Source organism: Aedes aegypti, chromosome 1, assembly GCF_002204515.2.
Source record: "Aedes aegypti strain LVP_AGWG chromosome 1, AaegL5.0 Primary Assembly, whole genome shotgun sequence".
Taxonomy (NCBI): domain Eukaryota; kingdom Metazoa; phylum Arthropoda; class Insecta; order Diptera; family Culicidae; genus Aedes; species Aedes aegypti.
The window spans coordinates 288,291,929-288,311,621 of NC_035107.1; the positions used below are offsets into that span (position 1 = coordinate 288,291,929).

General features: G+C 41.5%; 1 protein-coding gene across 2 annotated transcripts; it reads left to right on the plus strand.

Annotated features, from left to right (window-relative positions):
• The first annotated feature begins 5,380 nt into the window (after window positions 1-5,380).
• LOC5565601 (LIM domain-containing protein jub) lies at window positions 5,381-16,674 on the plus strand. Of its 2 annotated transcripts, none has more exons than XM_021838103.1 (6): window positions 5,381-7,380; window positions 7,443-7,908; window positions 7,968-8,108; window positions 15,300-15,475; window positions 15,542-15,770; window positions 15,825-16,674. In XM_021838103.1, exons 1-6 carry the CDS (start codon window positions 6,349-6,351, stop codon window positions 16,070-16,072), a joined length of 2,292 nt encoding a protein of 763 aa, XP_021693795.1. In that variant the 5' UTR covers window positions 5,381-6,348; the 3' UTR covers window positions 16,073-16,674. The 2 variants fall into 2 exon arrangements, with proteins under 2 accessions (XP_021693795.1, XP_001649952.2); XM_001649902.2 differs by having other exon boundaries at window positions 15,300-15,469.
• The last annotated feature ends 3,019 nt before the right edge of the window (window positions 16,675-19,693 follow it).

Consider the following 19,693-nt stretch of genomic DNA (forward strand, 5'->3'; position numbering starts at 1 on the left):
GGTCGCCGCACAGTGGTGCATGGCCGGACATAACCTCACAAACTTATGTTATTGAAACCACACCAAACGTTATAGTCATTTCTTATGTCTAGATGTTCTGTGTTAGGCAACACTATTATCCTAATTTGGAAAAACTAAATTAAGCTTCTATTAACATTTTGTTAAGGGGCGATCCATTAATTACGTAAGACAATTTTCGGGGTTTTTCAACCCCCCCTCCCCCCATGGTAAGATTTTTTGTATGAAAATTAAAAATAAATTGTATGGCACGTAAGAAATCTCAAACCCCCCTCCCCCCATAAACCCTTACATAATTAATGGACAGCCCCTAACGCCATATTCCAATTAACTTAACCTAACTTAACCTTGATATAAATATAACGCCTTAATCGAGACAATAAAAGATTCGTTTTTTGTCTAAAATTATTAATAATTATATTTGACATGTGTTCCAATGTTTCAACATTGGATATTCTATGTAACTCATTAGTACTATATCAGGGGCGAAGCTTCAAAATCATGTTCAAAATTTTATGTTGAATTCTCTGCACAGTTTTCTTCCTGTCACTGTCGAATGCATTTTCTATGTTTAGAATAGCCAGACCAGCAGAATAGCCTTCAGATGTGTACAAATTCTTGCATGACCGGCAAAATATTTGAAAAATAGAATTTGACGTTTATTTTCCAAGGGATGATATCGCGTATCATAGAAAGTTAATAGATTACCACTTTCAATCGATTCACGACATATTTAAGCTTTTATCCGACCATTGTATGCAGGCGCGCAACTGTGCGCCTTCCATCAACTAAATATATGCTCTGGCAGCGCGTCATAGATAAGCAATTGGCGCGGGAACAACACCTCTTGCTGGAAACGGGAAATGCGCAAAAGACATTCGCATGGGGAAGCACCGCTGCAATGTGTAATGCTGATATTGTGCATATAAAATCAATCACCTCTCTGGTACTGGAATATTTAAGTGACGGATTTGGCCTAAACTGGGGAGCAAGTGAAACGCATCAATGACATCATTGAATTTCAAACAACTTTTAACTTCGAATAGACGGATGGCTCATTAACTTCAGATTCGAATGTTCACCGTGTGACTAATACTGATCGTATCCAGACCGGTATGTTTAAAACATGTAGGGAATTACCACGCTGACTTACTTCATGATTCTAGATCTAGACGAACCGGAAATTATGATGCGTGAAAGTAAGAAGCACTGCTGAATGGAATAATTTTATAAACTGACGGCAGGGTTGGTACCTAGATGTACCGTTTTGTCTTAAATTCGAACATGACTCATATATCGAAGAATTTTTAGTGAATTTTAGAATTTTTTCTTGACAGAACGCTTTAGAAAGTCGAGTGTTCTGAATATGAGTCATGTTCGGAATTTGAGACAAAACGGTAAGCTACAAGTTTGTATGCTCGAGCGCCGTAGAACAAAACGAAGCCGAGATTATTCTTGTAGAGTATACACAGAGCCGCATTCATGGGGGGGGGCTTCCATATTTTAAGGGCCCCCACAAATTACGACTAATAATATGTTTTATTGAAGATTTAGAAACTATTCGAAATCGATGAAGTAGGATAAAGAACTACTTGAGCACTTCTAAAGATTACTTTGGGATGAGGATTTTTTTTCTGGTCGATTTGTCTAAATTTTTAAATCCGACCCTGTGTATACAATACATACACAATTTCCAAAATTTCCAATGAGTAAACTGCCTGTTTAATGTTGGCTACACGTCATTTTGGCATGCGCAAACTCTCGCATAACTTATGATTTCACCATAGAAGCCATTGGTAACCAAGTGTGTAGTTCGTTGTTTTTCAGCATATAGACCAAGATAAAAACTATCACCACTGAAAGACAGAGCATGATCTTCCCTTCATCACAGCATTGTAAAATAACGTGTAAATTCATTCGTTTGCGCAGTAACGGCAAGCTTCACACTTGGTTACGAGGGTGCGATTATAAGTTATGCGAGAAGTGTGCCAAAATCCAACGTTCTCTTTGGTGTAAATTCTTCAAACTCAATTTATCATATTTTATTCGAATGAAATTGTATAAATGTTGGATAAGTAATACTTAAATACAACGAAATTTGGAAAAAACGGTAAGATTTTGGAATATTATCAAAACTTAAAAATCAAAAATTCGAACGATTTAGTGTTGCTACAATCCAACTGTGCCAAATCGACCCATTTTGTTTGTTAAACTGTGGTATATTACCATCAGATTTCCTGCAAAATTGAAATAGTAAGAGCTAATCAATTTTCAAATTTTGAGGACAATTAAAGTACCCGTATTGTGGGACATTTCAGTTTTGTACCAAAACTGGGTATGACCGGTGGTCATTCCTGGATTATTTCGGTGGGCCAGAAGAACCAACGTGGTCATTCATCAATAATTGAACTAGAAGAGTCACAGGTTTTCAAAATCAAGAACTTTGAGCCGTCACATGCCTAGTTTTGGTACAAAAACTGAAATGTCCCACAATATGGGTATCTCCGGTGGTCATTCCTACGTTATTTCGGTGGGCCAGAAGAATCAAAGTGGTCATTCATCGATAATTGAACGAGAAAAATCACAGGTATTAAAAATCATGAAGTTTGAGCCGTCGCATGCCTAGTTTTATTACCAAAACTGAAATGTCTCACAATACGGATATCTCCAGTGACCATTCCTGAATTATTTCGGTGGTCCCGAAGAGCCAGTTTCATGGTAAAAATGAACTAGAGTGGTCATTCATCTAAAATTGAACTAGAAGAGTCACAGGTATTCAAAACCATGAAGAATGGATCGTTGTATGCCTAGTTTTGGTACAAAAACAGAAATGTCCCACAATACGGGTATCTCCGGTGGTCATTCCTTGGTTATTTCGATGGGCCAGAAGAACCAAAAAAACTTTGTGGTCCCATATTACGGGTTTCCCGGTGGCCATTCCAGTGCTCCAAAAGGACCAGAATAACCATCCATTCATTCATTTTTGTATAAATAAATCAAAAGACCTCTGAGCACGGTCAGTACGTTAAACCAGAGCTTTCAATCCAAGTTCAGCATGAAAAATATAAAATCTGATCAAGAACTGTTTTTATATTGAAAACTGAGGTGGTGAATGCTGGACAACTTGCACCAGTGATCGCCACGATTTGGATTTCGATTCCTGAACTCGTCACCTACGTTGATTCCTTATTTCCTTTATGAGAGAAACCCCAAAGCTTCTGAGAAAAAAACTTCAAAGCTTTTGCAAGAGGAACTCCAAGCTGCACTGAGATAAGCTTCATATCTAGTCTAGAAGTGTTTCCGAAATACTTTCAGGAATTTTATTCAGTGAGTCCATAGTGAGGGGGGTGCAATCGAACCCCGGCCGGTCTTGGAAAATTTCGAGTTGAAATTTTCTTTGAATTACCAGGGTATAGAGTATGCAAACGCTTGCCACATAGTATAGGTACAAATGCTAATAGCTAATAATTGTGGATTTATTCATACAGCAGTAAGCAACAGCAGGTTCTGTCACAGTTAGCCTCGCACAAATGCCACCTAAATATGGAACCATAGGGAGTCGGATCATATTCTTGGCACTTTTGGTTCAATTCGTCAGGGGATTTTCGAAGCTTTTAAACTCATATTTGGCCCACATATGCGTTATATTGAAATATACTCTAGTAATTCTGTCCAAACTTTTCTCGGGAACTCAGGTTGCTAAATAATTCTTTGAAGTTCCAAAGAAGAAATATTAATTATCATTCAAGATATTTGAATAGTTATTTTTATTCTTAACTTTATTAACGACATATGCAGCCCGAGGCTGGCTCATCTCGGAATTTGAATAGGTTTTCTTCCAAGGCTGTGAATCGTTTCACCAAATCGTTTAACTATTAGTTAAAATTTCACATTTTGATAGTTATTTTCCCATCAAATGGTTAAATTGAACTTCGTGGTCGACACATTTGAGTTTTGACAGTCGAGTAGTTATTTCAGAACAAAGTTGACAGTTGGTTAGTTATTCTCAAATTCACGGGAGCAGAAAATAACTTTCGAACTGTCAAGTTTAACCATGCTCTAAAGCAGGGTTATTTTAAACCGGAGGGGAAATAACTATCGAGCTGTCAAATTTTAACTAATAGTTAAACGAATCGGTGTAACAGTTCACACCCCAAGATGTACAGGAATCCATCGAGTACTTCTTCAAGCCCATGTCGAGTCTAGTACAAAATTCGATTTTTCATTTACTTCTTCAAGCATTTATCTTTATATCAACTGATTTTTTTTTTTTCAAATATTCCTTCAAAAATTTATTTTTTTTAAATTAGGTGCTTAATAAATTGTAACTTATACCAACAGTTTAAATTTTTGAGAAACAAGTGTTTCCTAATAGTTTATTCAATAGGTTGGTTGGTTTGACTTTATTAACGAGATTTTTAGCCCTGGGCTAGTTCATCTCGGGACCAACGGCTTTACTTCCCTTCATAAGTGACTATGTCGGGGATGGGATTCGATCCCAGGTCCTCGGCGTGAGAGGCGAGTGTTCTAACCACTACACCAGGTCCGTCCCCTTCAGTTTATTCAATAGGATAATGCCCTGCAAATATAAATTTTAATAAATCTTCGGTATCTGTAGTATTTATTAGATGCACATTGAAACATTTCGTTAGCTATAAAAATTAATCGAATTAAATTCAGCAAACTTAGTACAAAAATGATCGTACCTCGAGCATGCAGTACAGTCCCAGCGAAGAAACAAAGCATATTGCAAACCGCAAGAGGTAGAACACATTTCATCTGTAGTGGAATGCTTTCATACCATAGCACGATTCGGAAGCATGCTGAAGCATTGACTGAAAGAATGTCTATAGAAATAATCGCATAGAATTTATAAAAAGATTGGGGGAATTTGTATAAAGGCCCCAATGAAATTGTTAGCTTGAAGAACATTGAAATAGATTCAATTCTAAAAATGTAGCTGACCGCAGTAAGAATCAGTTAGTGGCAGTTAGTTATGTCATATGGTATTTGTAAAGTTAGAAAAGTACATATTCATAGGACTGTGATGTATATGTTAAATGTTGATAAATAAAAAGAGAGTAGCTAAATTGATAGTACTATATGACCGATATAAAGTTATTTGAAAGTTGTCTTTGAAATGTTCGTTAATAAAGTCGACTACCACTATAATTAGTTATCATAAAAAATGTCTTCAGAACAGTCAACCCAAGACATTCACATCATCAAAGAACCCCACCCTTTGGGTCACAATTCTGACATTTGTCCCGTCAAATCCGAATCCCAGAAGCACTTCCAGCACTTCTCGTTTACTCTGACCATGTGTGCCTGTATGTGTGCTTTTGGCCACACACCACCAAGGATACATCTCTGTATGCTTCCCGTAGTGTTGATCCGAAAATCGAAAACGGATTCCCATCGGAGCAGATAGTTCTCCACCCTTTTGGCGAAAATAAGTCAACTTTTCACACAAAATTCCACCGAAACGTGATGCCGTGGATTGGTGTTAGCCGTTAGTCCACCGGGCGATAGTTGGTGATCCGGAAAAAGGTTCGATTAAGGTGATAGTGGACGCATTTTAAAACTCGCCAGTGAGCTCAACAAAGACTGATTCATTCACATCATTACGGAGAAGAGGCCACTCAGTGGCCAGGTGAGAGAGCGAGAGGGCAGCACAAGGTGCGATAGATTCGAAAGAGGTGTCTTCTCCGGTGCTTTGAGTAACATCTTCGCCAGTCGTAGGCTCGCCTTGCATACATGCTCGTGTATGGTGTATGATGGTATGCTTCTAGCAGCAGAAAAAAGGTACCATCAGGCAGGAAAGAAACGGACGAGTGAGAGAGGTCAAGGGAAAACAAAATTGCCCTCTTCTTCCGTACGGGGCTTCATGTGCCGTATAATACACCTTTGAGTCCGATCCCCATTGATGGGTGTTTCGTCGCTGTGAACGGTGCCGTCACCCTATTAACACACTGAAAAGGTGCTCCGCGGAGGTTGTAGGAAGCGTGTGTGTTGGTGCAAAAACAGTGAAAGCATCAGCTTTAAGCGAAGGAATTATTTTGAAGATTTCAGCGGCTGACGTGAAGTCGATACCAGATTATGAGAATATTCGAAATTTTACGATGAGGCTCTGAGTGATTCACGAGTTTGAATCAGCCCCCGGTAGATAGTGAGCCCTGCTATCTGCTGTTGCAGTTGAAGGCCTTTGTGATAGTCCGATTTATCAGTATTCTGAAAGAACAACAAAAGACATCATTAGCGAGAAGAAGCAAACAGAGAGAGGCTATATTAGTATCGATTTTCATAGGAAACAACACCGCAATCGCAATCATGTCCAATCACATCCACACACAGTCCACCGATGCAGCGTTGATCGCCAGAATGCATCAGATGAGGCTGGATGGGGACGGCTCGGGTGCAGGACAACCCAGAATGGCCCATCCCCAGCAGTCGATGATGTCGGATGGGATGTCCAGGGGTAGCCAACATCTTGCACAGATGCAGATGGAAAGCCACTACGTCCCAGTTTCGACGGCCATCGGGTCCGGGAATGTTGTGCTAATGAACGATCCCCGTATGTATCAAGGTCAGATGCTGGCTTCAACAGCTGGTCGAAAACCAGGAGACATTGCGCATGTTGGCTACTACAGAGTTAGCAACAGCCCCACCCATTCGCTTGGAGGCTCATCTCATCACTCGGGCGGTGGCAGTCCACGCGCTAGCGGACAGCTACAACATCCTCAGCAATACTACGACCCGCGGTATCAAGCCGTTTACGAGAACATAGACTACTATCCTCCTGCTCAACCTCAACAGATAGACGCGCTCATGTACGAAAGAAAATTTGAATCCAACAACGTCAAAGCTCAGCCTCAAGTTCCTGTTGGATCAGGAATGTCCCATCTACCACCTAACGGTAATGCCGGTCGCTACGCTCACACTCCTCAGCCACCAGAACTTCATGAACAGCCTCCCATCTACGAGAACCTCCAAACAGCATCCGGACAGCAGGCTCAACCTCAAGCTACCAAGGCTTCCGCGCAAATCTACTACCACCGAAATGACACCAGTAGTCCTCAGGTCCCTCACAATCCACATTATCAACTCCCCGAACTTCCCATATACGAAACAACCGTTGTCAACCCCAGTGCAAACTCCAGGTACGTCACCGCAGGTCAAGGACCACCGCCAGGACCATACCATCATTCGCCGAGCAACAGCAACGTCTCCCTCAAAATCGCCCAGCAACCACAGCCCGTGCACTTGCCCAACGTCAAATACCAAGCCACCGGAGTCCCACTCTCCGCAGCTATCCCCAATGACTACCAAAAGTCTCCCAAGCACACGTCAGCCCCATCACTGGTAAGTTCCACACGTACAATCTCTCACAAGCAAACTCCACCAATCGTCCTTCTCGTACCCAGCCACCAAAATCAGCCGACGCCATCAAGTACCAACAGCAAGGTGCGAAAACTAATTCCCCATCGCGCAGCAGCTCCATATCCGGTTCCAGCTCGTTGAACAAGTCCTTCATCGAGGACATCAACGGGTCGGACTACGTGTGCATGACCGGCGGAAACAAGTACCAACACCAGCAGCAGTACTCCACATCCAGCCAATCGTCACACCACCAATACACCGCAAAACCTCCGACAACGATCGCATCCTCATCCGCCGGAAGTGCCACGACGCCGTCAGGTGGCCCCGTCACCAGCAGACCTTCCCCAAATCCTCCCCCGACATCGCAGCCTTCCGCCGGACCACCACCCGGCAGCAAACCGAACAGCGCGCAGAGCTCCTTCTCCGGCGGCCCGGCGCCACAGAGCCGTGCGCCTTCCGCAGTTTCGCCAACGCCATCGCAACTTAGCACCGGAAGCGGTTCCGGCAAACGTGAGTAGAACAGTTCGTTGGAGATAACAACTTATGACGGAGCCTGAATGTCATTGTAGGGTTAACGAAGAACCTCCTGCCGTACAACGTGACACCGCCGCGCCCTACCGGACCGACCGAGGCGGAGCGGAAGATCGAGGAGCTCACCCGGCAGCTGGAGGAGGAGATGGAGAAGAACGAAGAGCAGGGAGAGTACTTCGGTGAGTGTTGAGCGGACGTTAGAGATAAGCAAGAAATTTTGTCCAGCTTCTGGAAGACAAGTGTTCCAGTTTCTGCGAGACAAGCCTACCAGCTTCCAGAAGAGAAGTTTTCCAGCGTCTGGAACAGAAGCTTTACAGCTTTCGAAAAAGAAGCTTTTGGAAGAGAAGCTTTCCAGCTTCTGGAAGAGAAGCTTTCCAGCTTCTGAAAGTTAACATTTCCAGCTTCTGGAAGGAAAAATTTCCAGCTTCTGGATGAGAAGTTTTCTAGCTTCTGGAACAGAAGCTTTCCAGCTTCTGGTAGAGCAGCTTTCCAGAAGAGAAGTTTCCAGCTTCTGTAAAAGTTTTTTAGCTTAGGAAAAAGAAGCTTACCAGCTTCTGGAAGAGAAGCTTTCCATTTTCTTGAAGAGAAGCTTTCCAGTTTCTGGAAGAAAAGCTTTCCAGCTTCTGGAAGAGAAGCTTTCCAGCTGCTGGAAGAGAATCTTTCTAGTTTTAGAGAGAGAAGCTTTCTAACTTCTGGAAAAGAAGCTTTCTAGCTTCTGGAAGAGAAGCTTTCCAGCTTCTGGAAGAGAAGCTTTCCAGCTTCTGGAAGAAAACCTTTCTAGCTTCTGAAAGAGAAGCTTTCCAGATTCTAGAAGAGAAGCTTTCCAGCTTCTGGAAAAGGAACTTTTTAGCTTCTGGAAGAGAAATTTTTCAGCTTCTAGAGTAAGACCTTCTCAGCTTCTGGATAAGAAGCTTTGCAGCTTCAGGAAGAGGAGCTTGCAGCTGCTGGAAGAGAAGTTTTACAGCTTCTGTAAGAGAAACTTTTCAGCTTCTGGAGAAGGACCTTTCCAGCTTCTAAAAAAGAAGCTTTGCAGCTACAGGAAGAGAAGCTTCCAGCATCTGGAAGAGAAGCTTTTCAGCTTCTGTAAGAGAAACTTTTCAGCTTCAGGAGAAGGAGATTTCCAGCTTCTGGAAGAGAATCTTTGCAGCTTCAGGAAGAGAAGCATCCAGCTGCTGGAAGAGAAGCTTTCCATTTTCTGGAAGAGAAACTTTCCAGCTTCTGGAAGAGAAGCTTTCCAGCTTCTGGAAAAGAAGTTTTCTATCTTCTGGAAGAGAAGTTTTCCAGCTTCTGGAAGAGAAACTTTCCATTTTCTTGAAGAGAAGCTTTCCAGCTTCTGGAAGGGAAGCTTCCAGCTTCTGGGAGAGAAGCTTTCCAAGTTCTGGAAGAGAAGCTTTCCAGCTTCTGGAAGAAAACTTTGTAGCTTCTGGAAGAGAAGCTCTCCAAGTTCTAGAAGAGAAGCTTTCCAGCTTCTAGAAAAGCAACAGCTTCTGGAGTAAGACCTTCCCGGCTTCTGGAAGAGAAGCTTACCAGCTTCTGGAAGAGAAGCTTTCCAGTTTCTGGAAGAGAAGCTTTCCAGCTTCTGGAAGACAAGCTTCCCAGCGTCTGGAAAAGAAGCTTTCCAGCGTCTGGAAGAGAAGCTTTCCAACTTCTGGAAGAGAAGCTTTCCAGCGTCTGGAAGAGAAGCCTTCCAGCTTCTGGAAGAGAAGCTTTCCAGCTTCTGGAAGAGAAGCTTTCCAGCTTCTGGAAGAGAAGCTTTCCAGCTTCTGGAAGAAAAGATTTCCATCTTCTGAAAGAGAAGCTTTCCAGCTTCTGGAAGAGAAGCTTTCCAGCTTCTGGAAAAGAAGCTTTCCAGCTTCTGGAAAAGAAACTTTCCAGCTTCTGGAAAAGAAGTTTTCTATCTTCTGGAAGAGAAGCTTTCCATCTTCTGGAAGAGAAGCTTTCCATCTTCTGGAAGAGAAGCTTTCCAGCTTCTGGAAGAGAAGCTTTACAGCTTCTGGAAAAGAAGTTTTCTATCTTCTGGAAGAGAAGTTTTCCAGCTTCTGGAAGAGAAGCTTTCCATTTTCTTGAAGAGAAGCTTTCCCGCTTCTGGATGGGAAGCTTCCAGCTTCTGAAAGAGAGGCTCTCCAGGATCTAGAAGAGAAGCTTTCCAGCTTCTAGAAAAGCAACAGCTTCTGGAGTAAGACCTTCCCAGCTTCTGGAAGAGAAGCTTTCCAGCTTCTGGAAGAAAAGATTTCCATCTTCTGAAAGAGAAGCTTTCCAGTTTCTGGAAGAGAAGCTTTCCAGCTTCTGGAAGTCAAGCTTCCCAGCGTCTGGAAAAGAAGCTTTCCAGCGTCTGGAAGAGAAGCTTTCCAGCTTCTGGAAGAGAAGATTTCCATCTTCTGAAAGAGAAGCTTTCCAGCTTCTGGAAGAGAAGCTTTCCAGTTTCTGGAAGAGAAGCTTTTCAGCTTCTGGAAGAGAAGCTTTCCAGCTTCTGGAAGAGAAGCTTTCCATATTTTGGAAGAGAAGCTTTCCAGCTTGCAGGAGAAAAACTTTCCAACTTCTGTAAGAGAAGCTTTCCAAATTCTGGAAGAGAAGCTTTCCAGCTTCTAAAAGAGATGCTTTCCAGCTTTTAATAGCTTAGGTTACTGGAAAAGAAGCTTTCCAGCTTCTGGGAAAGGAGCTTTCCTGCTTTCGAAAGAGAAGCTTTCCAGCTTCCGGAAGAGAAGCTTTCCAGCTTCCGGGAGAGAAGCTTTTCGGCTTCCGGGAGAGAAGTTTTCCAGCTTCCGGGGGAGAAGCTTTCCCGCTTTGGAAGAGAAGCTCTCCAGCTTCTGGAAGAGAAGCTTTCCAGCTTCTGCAAGACAAGCTTTCATGCTTTTGGAAAAGAAGCCACCAGCTTCTGGAAATGAAGCTTTCCAGATTCTGAAAAAGAAGCTTCCCAGCTTCTGGAAGAGAAGCTTCCCATCTTCTGGAAGCGAAACTTTCCAGCTACTGAAAGAGAAACTTTCCAGCATCTGGAAGAGAAGCTGTTTTAGAAGCTTTCCAGCTTCTGGAGGAAAACTTTGTAGCTTCTGGAAGAGAAGCTCTCCAGGTTCTAGAAGAGAAGCTTTCCAGCTTCTAGAAAAGCAACAGCTTCTGGAAGAGAAGCTTTCCAGCTTCTGGAAGACAAGCTTTCCAGCTTCTGGAAGACAAGCTTCCCAGCGTTTGGAAAAGAAGCTTTCCAGCGTCTGGAAGAGAAGCTTTCCAGCTTCTGGAATAGAAGCTTTCCAGCGTCTGGAAGAGAAACCTTCCAGCTTCTGGAAGAGAAGCTTTCCAGCTTCTGAAAGAGAAACTTTCCAGCTTCTGGAAGAAAAGATTTCCATCTTCTGAAAGAGAAGTTTTCCAGCTTCTGGAAGAGAAGCTTTCCAGCTTCTGGAAGAGAAACTTTCCAGCTTCTGGAAAAGAAGTTTTCTATCTCCTGGAAGAGAAGCTTTCCATCTTCTGGAAGAGAAGCTTTCCAGCTTCTGGAAGATAAGCTTTCCAGCTTCTGGAAGAGAAGCTTTCCAGCTTCTGGAAGAGAAACTTTCCAGTTTCTGGAAGAGAAGCTTTCCAGCTTCTGGAAGAGAAGCTTTCCAGATTCTGAAAGAAAAGATTTCCATCTTCTGAAAGACAAGCTTTCCAGCTTCTGGAAGAGAAGCTTTCCAGCTTCTGGAAGATAAGCTTTCCAGCTTCTGGAAGAGAAGCTTTCCAGCTTCTGGAAGAGAAACTTTCCAGTTTCTGGAAGAGAAGCTTTCCAAGTTCTGGAAGAGAAGCTTTCCAGTTTCTGGAAGAGAAACTTTGGAAAAGAAGCTTTCCAGCGTCTGGAAAAGAAGCTTTCCAGCGTCTGGAAGAGAAGCTTTCCAGCTTCTGGAAGAGAAGCTTTCCAGCTTCTGGAAGAGAAGCTTTCCAGCTTCTGGAAGAGAAGCTTTCCAGCTTCTGGAAGAGAAGCTTTCCAGCTTCTGGAAGAGAAACTTTCCAGTTTCTGGAAGAGAAGCTTTCCAGCTTCTGGAAGAAAAGCTTTCCAGCTTCTGGAAGAGAAGCTTTCCATATTTTGGAAGAGAAGCTTTCCAGTTTGCAGGAGAAAAACTTTCCAACCTCTGTAAGAGAAGCTTTCCAAATTCTGGAAGAGAAGCTTTCCAGCTTCTAAAAGAGATGCTTTCCAGCTTTTAATAGCTTAGGTTACTGGAAAAGAAGTTTTCCATCTTCTGGAAAAGAAGCTTTCCAGCTTCTGGGAAAGGAGCTTTCCTGCTTTCGAAAGAGAAGCTTTCCAGCTTCCGGAAGAGAAGCTTTCCAGCTTCCGGGAGAGAAGCTTTTCGGCTTCCGGGAGAGAAGTTTTCCAGCTTCCGGGGGAGAAGCTTTCCCGCTTTGGAAGAGAAGCTCTCCAGCTTCTGGAAGAGAAGCTTTCCAGCTTCTGCAAGACAAGCTTCCAAGCTTTCGGAAAAGAAGCCATCAGCTTCTGGAAATGAAGCTTTCCAGATTCTGAAAAAGAAGCTTCCCAGCTTCTGGAAGAGAAGCTTCCCATCTTCTGGAAGAGAAACTTTCCAGCTACTAGAAGAGAAACTTTCCAGCATCTGGAAGAGAAGCTGTTTTAGAAGCTTTTCATTTTTACAATAGAAGTTTTTCAGCTTCTAGTGAGGTGTTTTCTAGCTCCTGCTTAGACCGCAACCAACCGATTTAGCAGCCTTTGCATGAAACTTGTGCAAAACACTGTTTCCAGCTTCTGTCTAAGAAGCTATCCAACTTTTGACTGAGAAGCTTTCCAGCTTCTAGATGACAAACTTACTTGTTTGATGCAGAATAGCTTTCCAGATTATGTGTGAGTAGCCGTCCAGCATCAGTTTGAGACGCTTTCAAGCTTCAGTGTAACTAGATTTCCAGCTTATATGCTAGAAACTTTCTAGCTTCTGTGTAAGAGTTTTCTTGCTAGTGCTGAGAAACTTTCTAGTTTCTTCCGAGAAGCTTTCAAGATTCTACTTGTTTTTAATTATGAATCGTGGTTTACTGCTAACCAACCGAGTGGAAGTTTGACAACTACCTAAAAGCTAAACATTACATATATTTTTTGCAATTGGATTAAATGGACAAATTTATGTGAAGTTTTGCGAAAAAGTTACACGTCTTCTCAGTGAGAATCGAACTCACGACTCCCTGATCTCTAGTTAGGGCGCGTTACCCCTACGCCATGAGAGGACTCATGGACGCAGAAGTTAACCTGAATTCGATTTCAGCTCACGTGGTCCTTTTTCGCAAAGTGCACCTCTTGGATCCTACACAATAGAAATCTCAGCCACCACGTCGCTGGAGAGTGATGTGTGGCATTTCACTACCTAAAAAATATTGCGCTCTCGGGCTAGGCATTGGATATATATAGAAAGCGTTGTGTTTGGATGGGCATCTAATTCTTCCGAAAGAGGTGCACTTTGCCAAAAAGGACCACGTGATTATTGAGCTGGAATCGAATTCAGGTTAACTTCTGCGTCCATGAGTCCTCTCATGGCGTAGGGGTAACGTGCCCTAACTAGATATCAGGGAGTCGTGAGTTCGATTCTCACTGAGAAGACGTATAACTTTTTCGCAAAACTTCACATCAATTTGTCCATTTAATCCAATTGCAAAATATATGTAATGTTTAGCTTTTCGGTAGTTGTTTTCAAGATTCTGTTGATAAACTATCCAGTCTTTGCTACTGCTGAGAAACTTTCCTGTTTCAGCTAGGATACGACTTCTGGGAGAATCCATGCGAAAAAAATACAAGGAATATTTGTAGACATGGCTTAAATTATTATTGGAAAAATGGGCTTATTAACTCGTGCAGGAATTGTAGTAGGATAACATGGAACATCCAGTATTATGTTCTTCTTCAATAAGTCTTCATATGTCTTTCTGGAAGAATACATTCCTGTAGGATTTTTGGACATCGGTGCTACAGGATTTCTTTCGGAAATCTTGGGAGCAGCCTGTTTTTGTTCCTGGAGGAATTCCTTCAAGTAACTTCTGAGAAATCGCTGGTGTATGCTTTTAAAATTATTCCTCCAACGATGTTAGCAAATTTTCTTCATTTATTTTCAAAAAAAAATATTAAAAAATTATATAATTTAAATCTTGCGAAATCCGCTAACAGTTTGAAAGAAATCTTATACAACCTCTCAAAACTTGCTCCAAAAATCCCAGCTAAGTGTTTACTAAGAATATCACAAGAAATTTGTTAAGGGTGTAGGGAAAGACGTATTGAAAATATTTTTTGCAATCCACATAAAATTTCATCAGAGATCTCGCAAGGAATTTGTCATAGATCAAGGGCAAGTCAAATAAGACCTCATCAGAAATCCGCTTATATTAAATTCGTACAAAGCACTCGATATATTGGAGTTTTCTAAGAATCTGGGTTGGGGCCCAGATAGCCGTAGCGGTAAACGCGCAGCTATTCAGCAAGACCAAGCTGAGGGTCGTGGGTTCGAATCCCACCGGTCGAGGATCTTTTCGGGTTGGAAATTTTCTCGACTTCCCAGGGCATAGAGTATCTTCGTACCTGCCACACGATATACACATGCAAAAATGGTCATTGGCATAGTAAGCTCTCAGTGAATAACTGTGGAAGTGCTCATAAGAACACTAAGCTGAGAAGCAGGCTCTGTCCCAGTGGGGACGTAACGCCAGAAAGAAGAAGAAGAATCTGGGTTTAAAATCCTTCAAGAAGATCTGCTTAAGAAGAAAATCTTAGATTTTTATATAAATGTATCCATAGATCTCGTCAGCCACTACAACAAATATATGTGCCAAAGATCTCCCTACAAATCAGCTAAAAACACCAATAAGATTTGGCCAAGGAAGCTATCAAAAATCTTATTTGAAGTCCACAACTAACTTTCTAACCAATTTGTCAAAAATCTTTCAAGGAATTCACTAAGTATCTCTCTAGAAATCTGTCTTAAATCCCAATGAAATTCAGTTCTCGTAAGAATCAGCTAGATCTTCCAAAGAACTCCGTAAAAAGTTTTCAAGAACATAAAAACAAGAAAGCTGCCAAATATCTTTCCGAGAGAGTCGACTAAATGTTCTACAGGATTAGGACAAGCATTTCATCAGAATCTTTCGAGCTATACATCTCTGCAAAGTTTAGTTACGATACGGAGTTTGAGATGTAAGGCGGCCGGTATAATTAATGGTTAGAACTTTAAAAGAACCCTAGGAAACACGTTCAAAACAATTTGTTCCAATAATTCCAGAAAATTCCACTCAAGAACTCCAATCCCTTATTTGAAAATCACAGAATCCATTCCAGAATTTATTTCTGGAAATTCCGGAGAACTTCTCATCTGGGAACATTCCGCTTTGCCTAGCCGAGAACTTTCTAACCACCTCGCTTTCCGTTCCAGGCATCTGCCACACCTGCAAGGAGAAGGTAACCGGTGCCGGAGCGGCCTGCCAAGCCATGGGCAACCTCTACCACACCAACTGCTTCATCTGCTGCTCCTGTGGGCGTGCCCTCCGGGGAAAGGCCTTCTACAACGTGCACGGCCGGGTCTACTGCGAGGAAGACTACATGGTAAATGTACCGACCGCCGTCTAGAATCATTTGCCGCCCTTCGCTCCTAATCCGTGTTTGTTTCGTTTGCAGTACTCCGGCTTCCAGCAGACGGCGGAAAAGTGTGCAATCTGCGGACACCTTATCATGGAAATGATCCTGCAGGCGATGGGAAAATCGTACCATCCGGGTTGCTTCCGGTGCTGCGTGTGCAACGAGTGCCTGGACGGTGTTCCGTTCACGGTGGATGTGGATAACAAGATCTACTGCGTCAACGATTACCACAGCATGTTCGCGCCGAAGTGTGCCAGCTGTGGCAAAGGTAGGGGATCTTCACGAATAAGACGGTTGAATTCTAACGGTTGTTCTTCCACAGGAATCACCCCGGTCGAGGGAACGGAGGAAACGGTCCGGGTGGTCGCCATGGACAAGGACTTCCACGTGGATTGCTACATCTGCGAAGAGTGCGGCATGCAGCTAACGGACGAACCGGACAAACGGTGCTACCCGTACGAAGGCAGACTCATGTGCCGATCGTGTCACATACAGAAAATTTCCATACAGGACATGCAGCACGGTCGGATTGTGGAACCGGTCTGCGCCACGTACCAGTACATGGCATAAATAGCTATTTTGAATTTATACGTAACGCGTACACTCCTCAAAATCAATTATACATTTTACCCGGCGGGCTGGAAACTTATCAAGAAGTATGTACGTTGAAAAGCGGCAATCGCATTTACAAATCGTAGAATGAAGTAAGTGTGCGGAACACTGCCAAAAACCGCGGGATAATACCTAGGAGATCGATCAAAAGATTATACATTTCCAAATGGCAGCTGCCAATCTTAAGGCAGCTGTCGAAAGTCAATATTATTGTGCAAATTTCCTTCCCATTATTTAATCATCGTCGTTATCATCCAACTTACAGTCTATGCTATATATTGACCTAGCCGTATGTTCCATCACGTAACGTATTGGAAACCGCGAGAATTATGCATAAAAATACTTGATACTCACGAGAACTTCAAAAAAGATACATTCCATCAAACCGCCACGGTGTCTGCTCTATAGTATATTACAGGTAAGTAGTGGTGGCAAAACTCCAGATTCGCGATAGAACGCCATTTTATCGGCAGCTTAATCCATTTGTTGCAGAACGTGCGAACAAAACACGAATTGATATGATACATGACTATTACAATATAAACGAATATGATTATTATTATTATTATTGCTATTATATGCTTTTTACTAGGGCGTACTTTTTTCAATTGTAGTTATTGAAGTAAAAATAAAAGTAATTGGTGAAAATATCGGAGCGTGTTGATTACTTCTATTGTGTCGGAAATCCTGAATCTTAATTAACCATGCGACTATCCAACATTATTCCAACGGAGACAGAGAGGATTTTTCTCCACGTGGAGTTTTTGAGCACCCATCGGCAGTTATTAACCAAAACCTTTCTGCCAATTGATCATATTTGTATTCGTATATCGTGTAGTACCAAGATACTCTATGCCCTAGGAAGTCGAGAAAGTTTTCCACCAGAAAAGATTGGACAGGACTCGCTACCCTCAGCATCGTCTTGCTGAATAGCAGTGCCTTCACCGCATCTGCTGTTATTGACGCCGCATCGATTTTGTCACGTACAGCAAGCATCCGACGGTTTCTGGGGGGCAAGACTACTTTATCCGCCTTTTCCGCAGTTTTGGGAAACATCCTTAGACAGACGTAGTCCTTGGACACTGTCTAATAGACATCCCTTCAGCTGCATTAATCGTAGTTGCGACCGGCTCGCATCTTCCGACGAATAGAATCGATAGGTACCTATGTGCTTCCTGGTCCAATGACACTGGAATTTTCGTACATGTTATATGGATGTCCAAGAATCTCTCCACAAGTCATAGAGCCTTCATCCGGAACATACCTACTATTCCGCCTCGCCTTCAGGTCGGTTTATCCAAAAACTTCTGTAGAAATTCGAACAAAAAATGTTAAGGTACCCCGGGGCAAGTGAGAATCCGGGGTAAGTGGGGCGTTTCGTCATAGCTCAACTAGGAAAAGTTTTTCATGGGGGTATTCTTCTAGAAAGTTGAAGATACAATGACAAGGCATGTATTTAGTACTAAACATATTGTTATTTTAATTACCATGTGGTTCATGTAACAGTTGTCAGTTCAGCGCCATTTTCAACTAGCATGACAAATTGTGACACGTTTCACGTCTTGCATTGACTCGCAAAAAATAAATGTGTTTTAAATCGAATTTCCATCAGTAAGCTACAATTTTTAGTATTATTACAAGCTGCTAACCATAAACCAGTATTTTGTTTTCATTTCATATGAAATTTTCGATGATCTATCTTACCCCATAATATATTTGTACCTGGGGTAAGTGGGACCTATCAAAACAAAAACCAGAATCAAAACTTTTCGTACACGTTTCATACATTTTGCTAGAGATTAGCCCTAAAACATTCAAACAAATGATTTTTATCAAAAAAGATCAACCTCAAATTACGTAATTGCATAAGAGGGAGAAAAAAAAGTGTTGTTATTCTTTATTTTTTTATTATTTTTTTATTTTTGAAATACGACTTCAAAATTGAACAAACACACAGTTGAAATTTGAAATGCATCATGTGAACGATTACTTTTCTATGTTATTTGAACTTTATTTGTTATTTCTACCAAAATAAGTAGTGATGGAAAACAATTCCATTCCATAAGGTGGTTTTCTGCCATGCATATAAATAATATCAAAACATATTTATAATTTCGTCAATCATTGAATGTTTATGTGTTACATTTTAATTAACAACTTATAAATGATATATTTTGAACATGTTTAATTCCTCTTTACGCTTTTATTGAGGAATTTTCAGTTAATATTAAATGTGAGGTGACATACTATTAAATAAAGGGTTTCTTCCTAAAACGTAACGTATTTTATGGTTGATCCCTTATGTACATCAAATATGTACTTGAAATTAAAAATCTATGACTTATCAATCCTATTATTGTAATGGTTGACTTACTGATGTGGATTGACGCATGAAACTGGATGTGTCCCATTTGCCCCGCTTAGCGAGGTAACTGCGTCCATTGACTCATTCTAAAACTTTCTTCCAAGGTTTTCACAATTTCGAAATTATTCAATTAGTTTCATGCACACACTAGCAAATATGTTACCAAAATGTGATTGTGTTGTTTGATTTGAAAAATATTGACATTTGAAAATTTTATTGAACAATTTGTTTGAACTATCGTTTTTTTCGTTCCCACTTGCCCCGCGGTACCTTAGATTTTTGTTCTAATTTCTACAAGTTTTTTTTTTGCCGTCAAACATTGAGGAATCAAAAAATCCTATTGGATAATTTGAATCTTTGGAGACATTCATTGTGAATTATTCGGATAATATTTGAAGGTGTGATCTTCCTTTTCAATAGACTAATTTCAATCGAGCGATCTAAATAGATAACGTATTTCGCCGAGATACACTCTTAAGGGAAATACTAAGTCTTCAATTTTCAAGTTCACGTTCGTATCTTGACTTGTATCTTGAAAGAAGTCTCTGATCCAAATTTCAGCTGAATATGGTTTGCGTCAATCCAGTTTTGTGTTTCTACAACATTGGTGTAAAAGAACAGAACATTCGGGAGACTTGAATGGATACGATATGGCTAATTACATGAATATTGGAATTGGCCTAAGGCAGCGTCCAATTATTACGTAACGCTAAAATTCCGTAACACTTTTTGTATGAAAAATTTAATTTAATGTTTGTATGAGCCGTAACGCTTGAGCCTATTCTCCCCTCCCCCTAGAGCGTTACGTAATTTGTGCATGCCGCCTAATATGCATATAACCGCTATAGTTGGGGTTAGGAAAAAAGATCCTTTTGGTTGAAATTTGAGAAAAATGTATTTGATGTGTTCGTTTACAATATTAGAAGACAATGCCATCGAAAAATCTGTGAAACGTAATGAGAAAATGACTTCTCAGAGACAAGATTTTCAATCCCGGGAAATGAGATTTCCGTCCCGCGGGATTCCTGTTTCCCGGGATTCCCATGTTTCCAGAGCAGTTCAAAAAAAAAATCGAAGCCAACAGATTTTGAGAAACAACAATACAACTTTACTGGTAAAAAACATGTACACGAAATAAAAATTAATTGGAAAAGAATATTCCATCAAATTTGCTTTATTCTCAGGTTTTTGAGGATTTCCCGGGATCCCGGGAA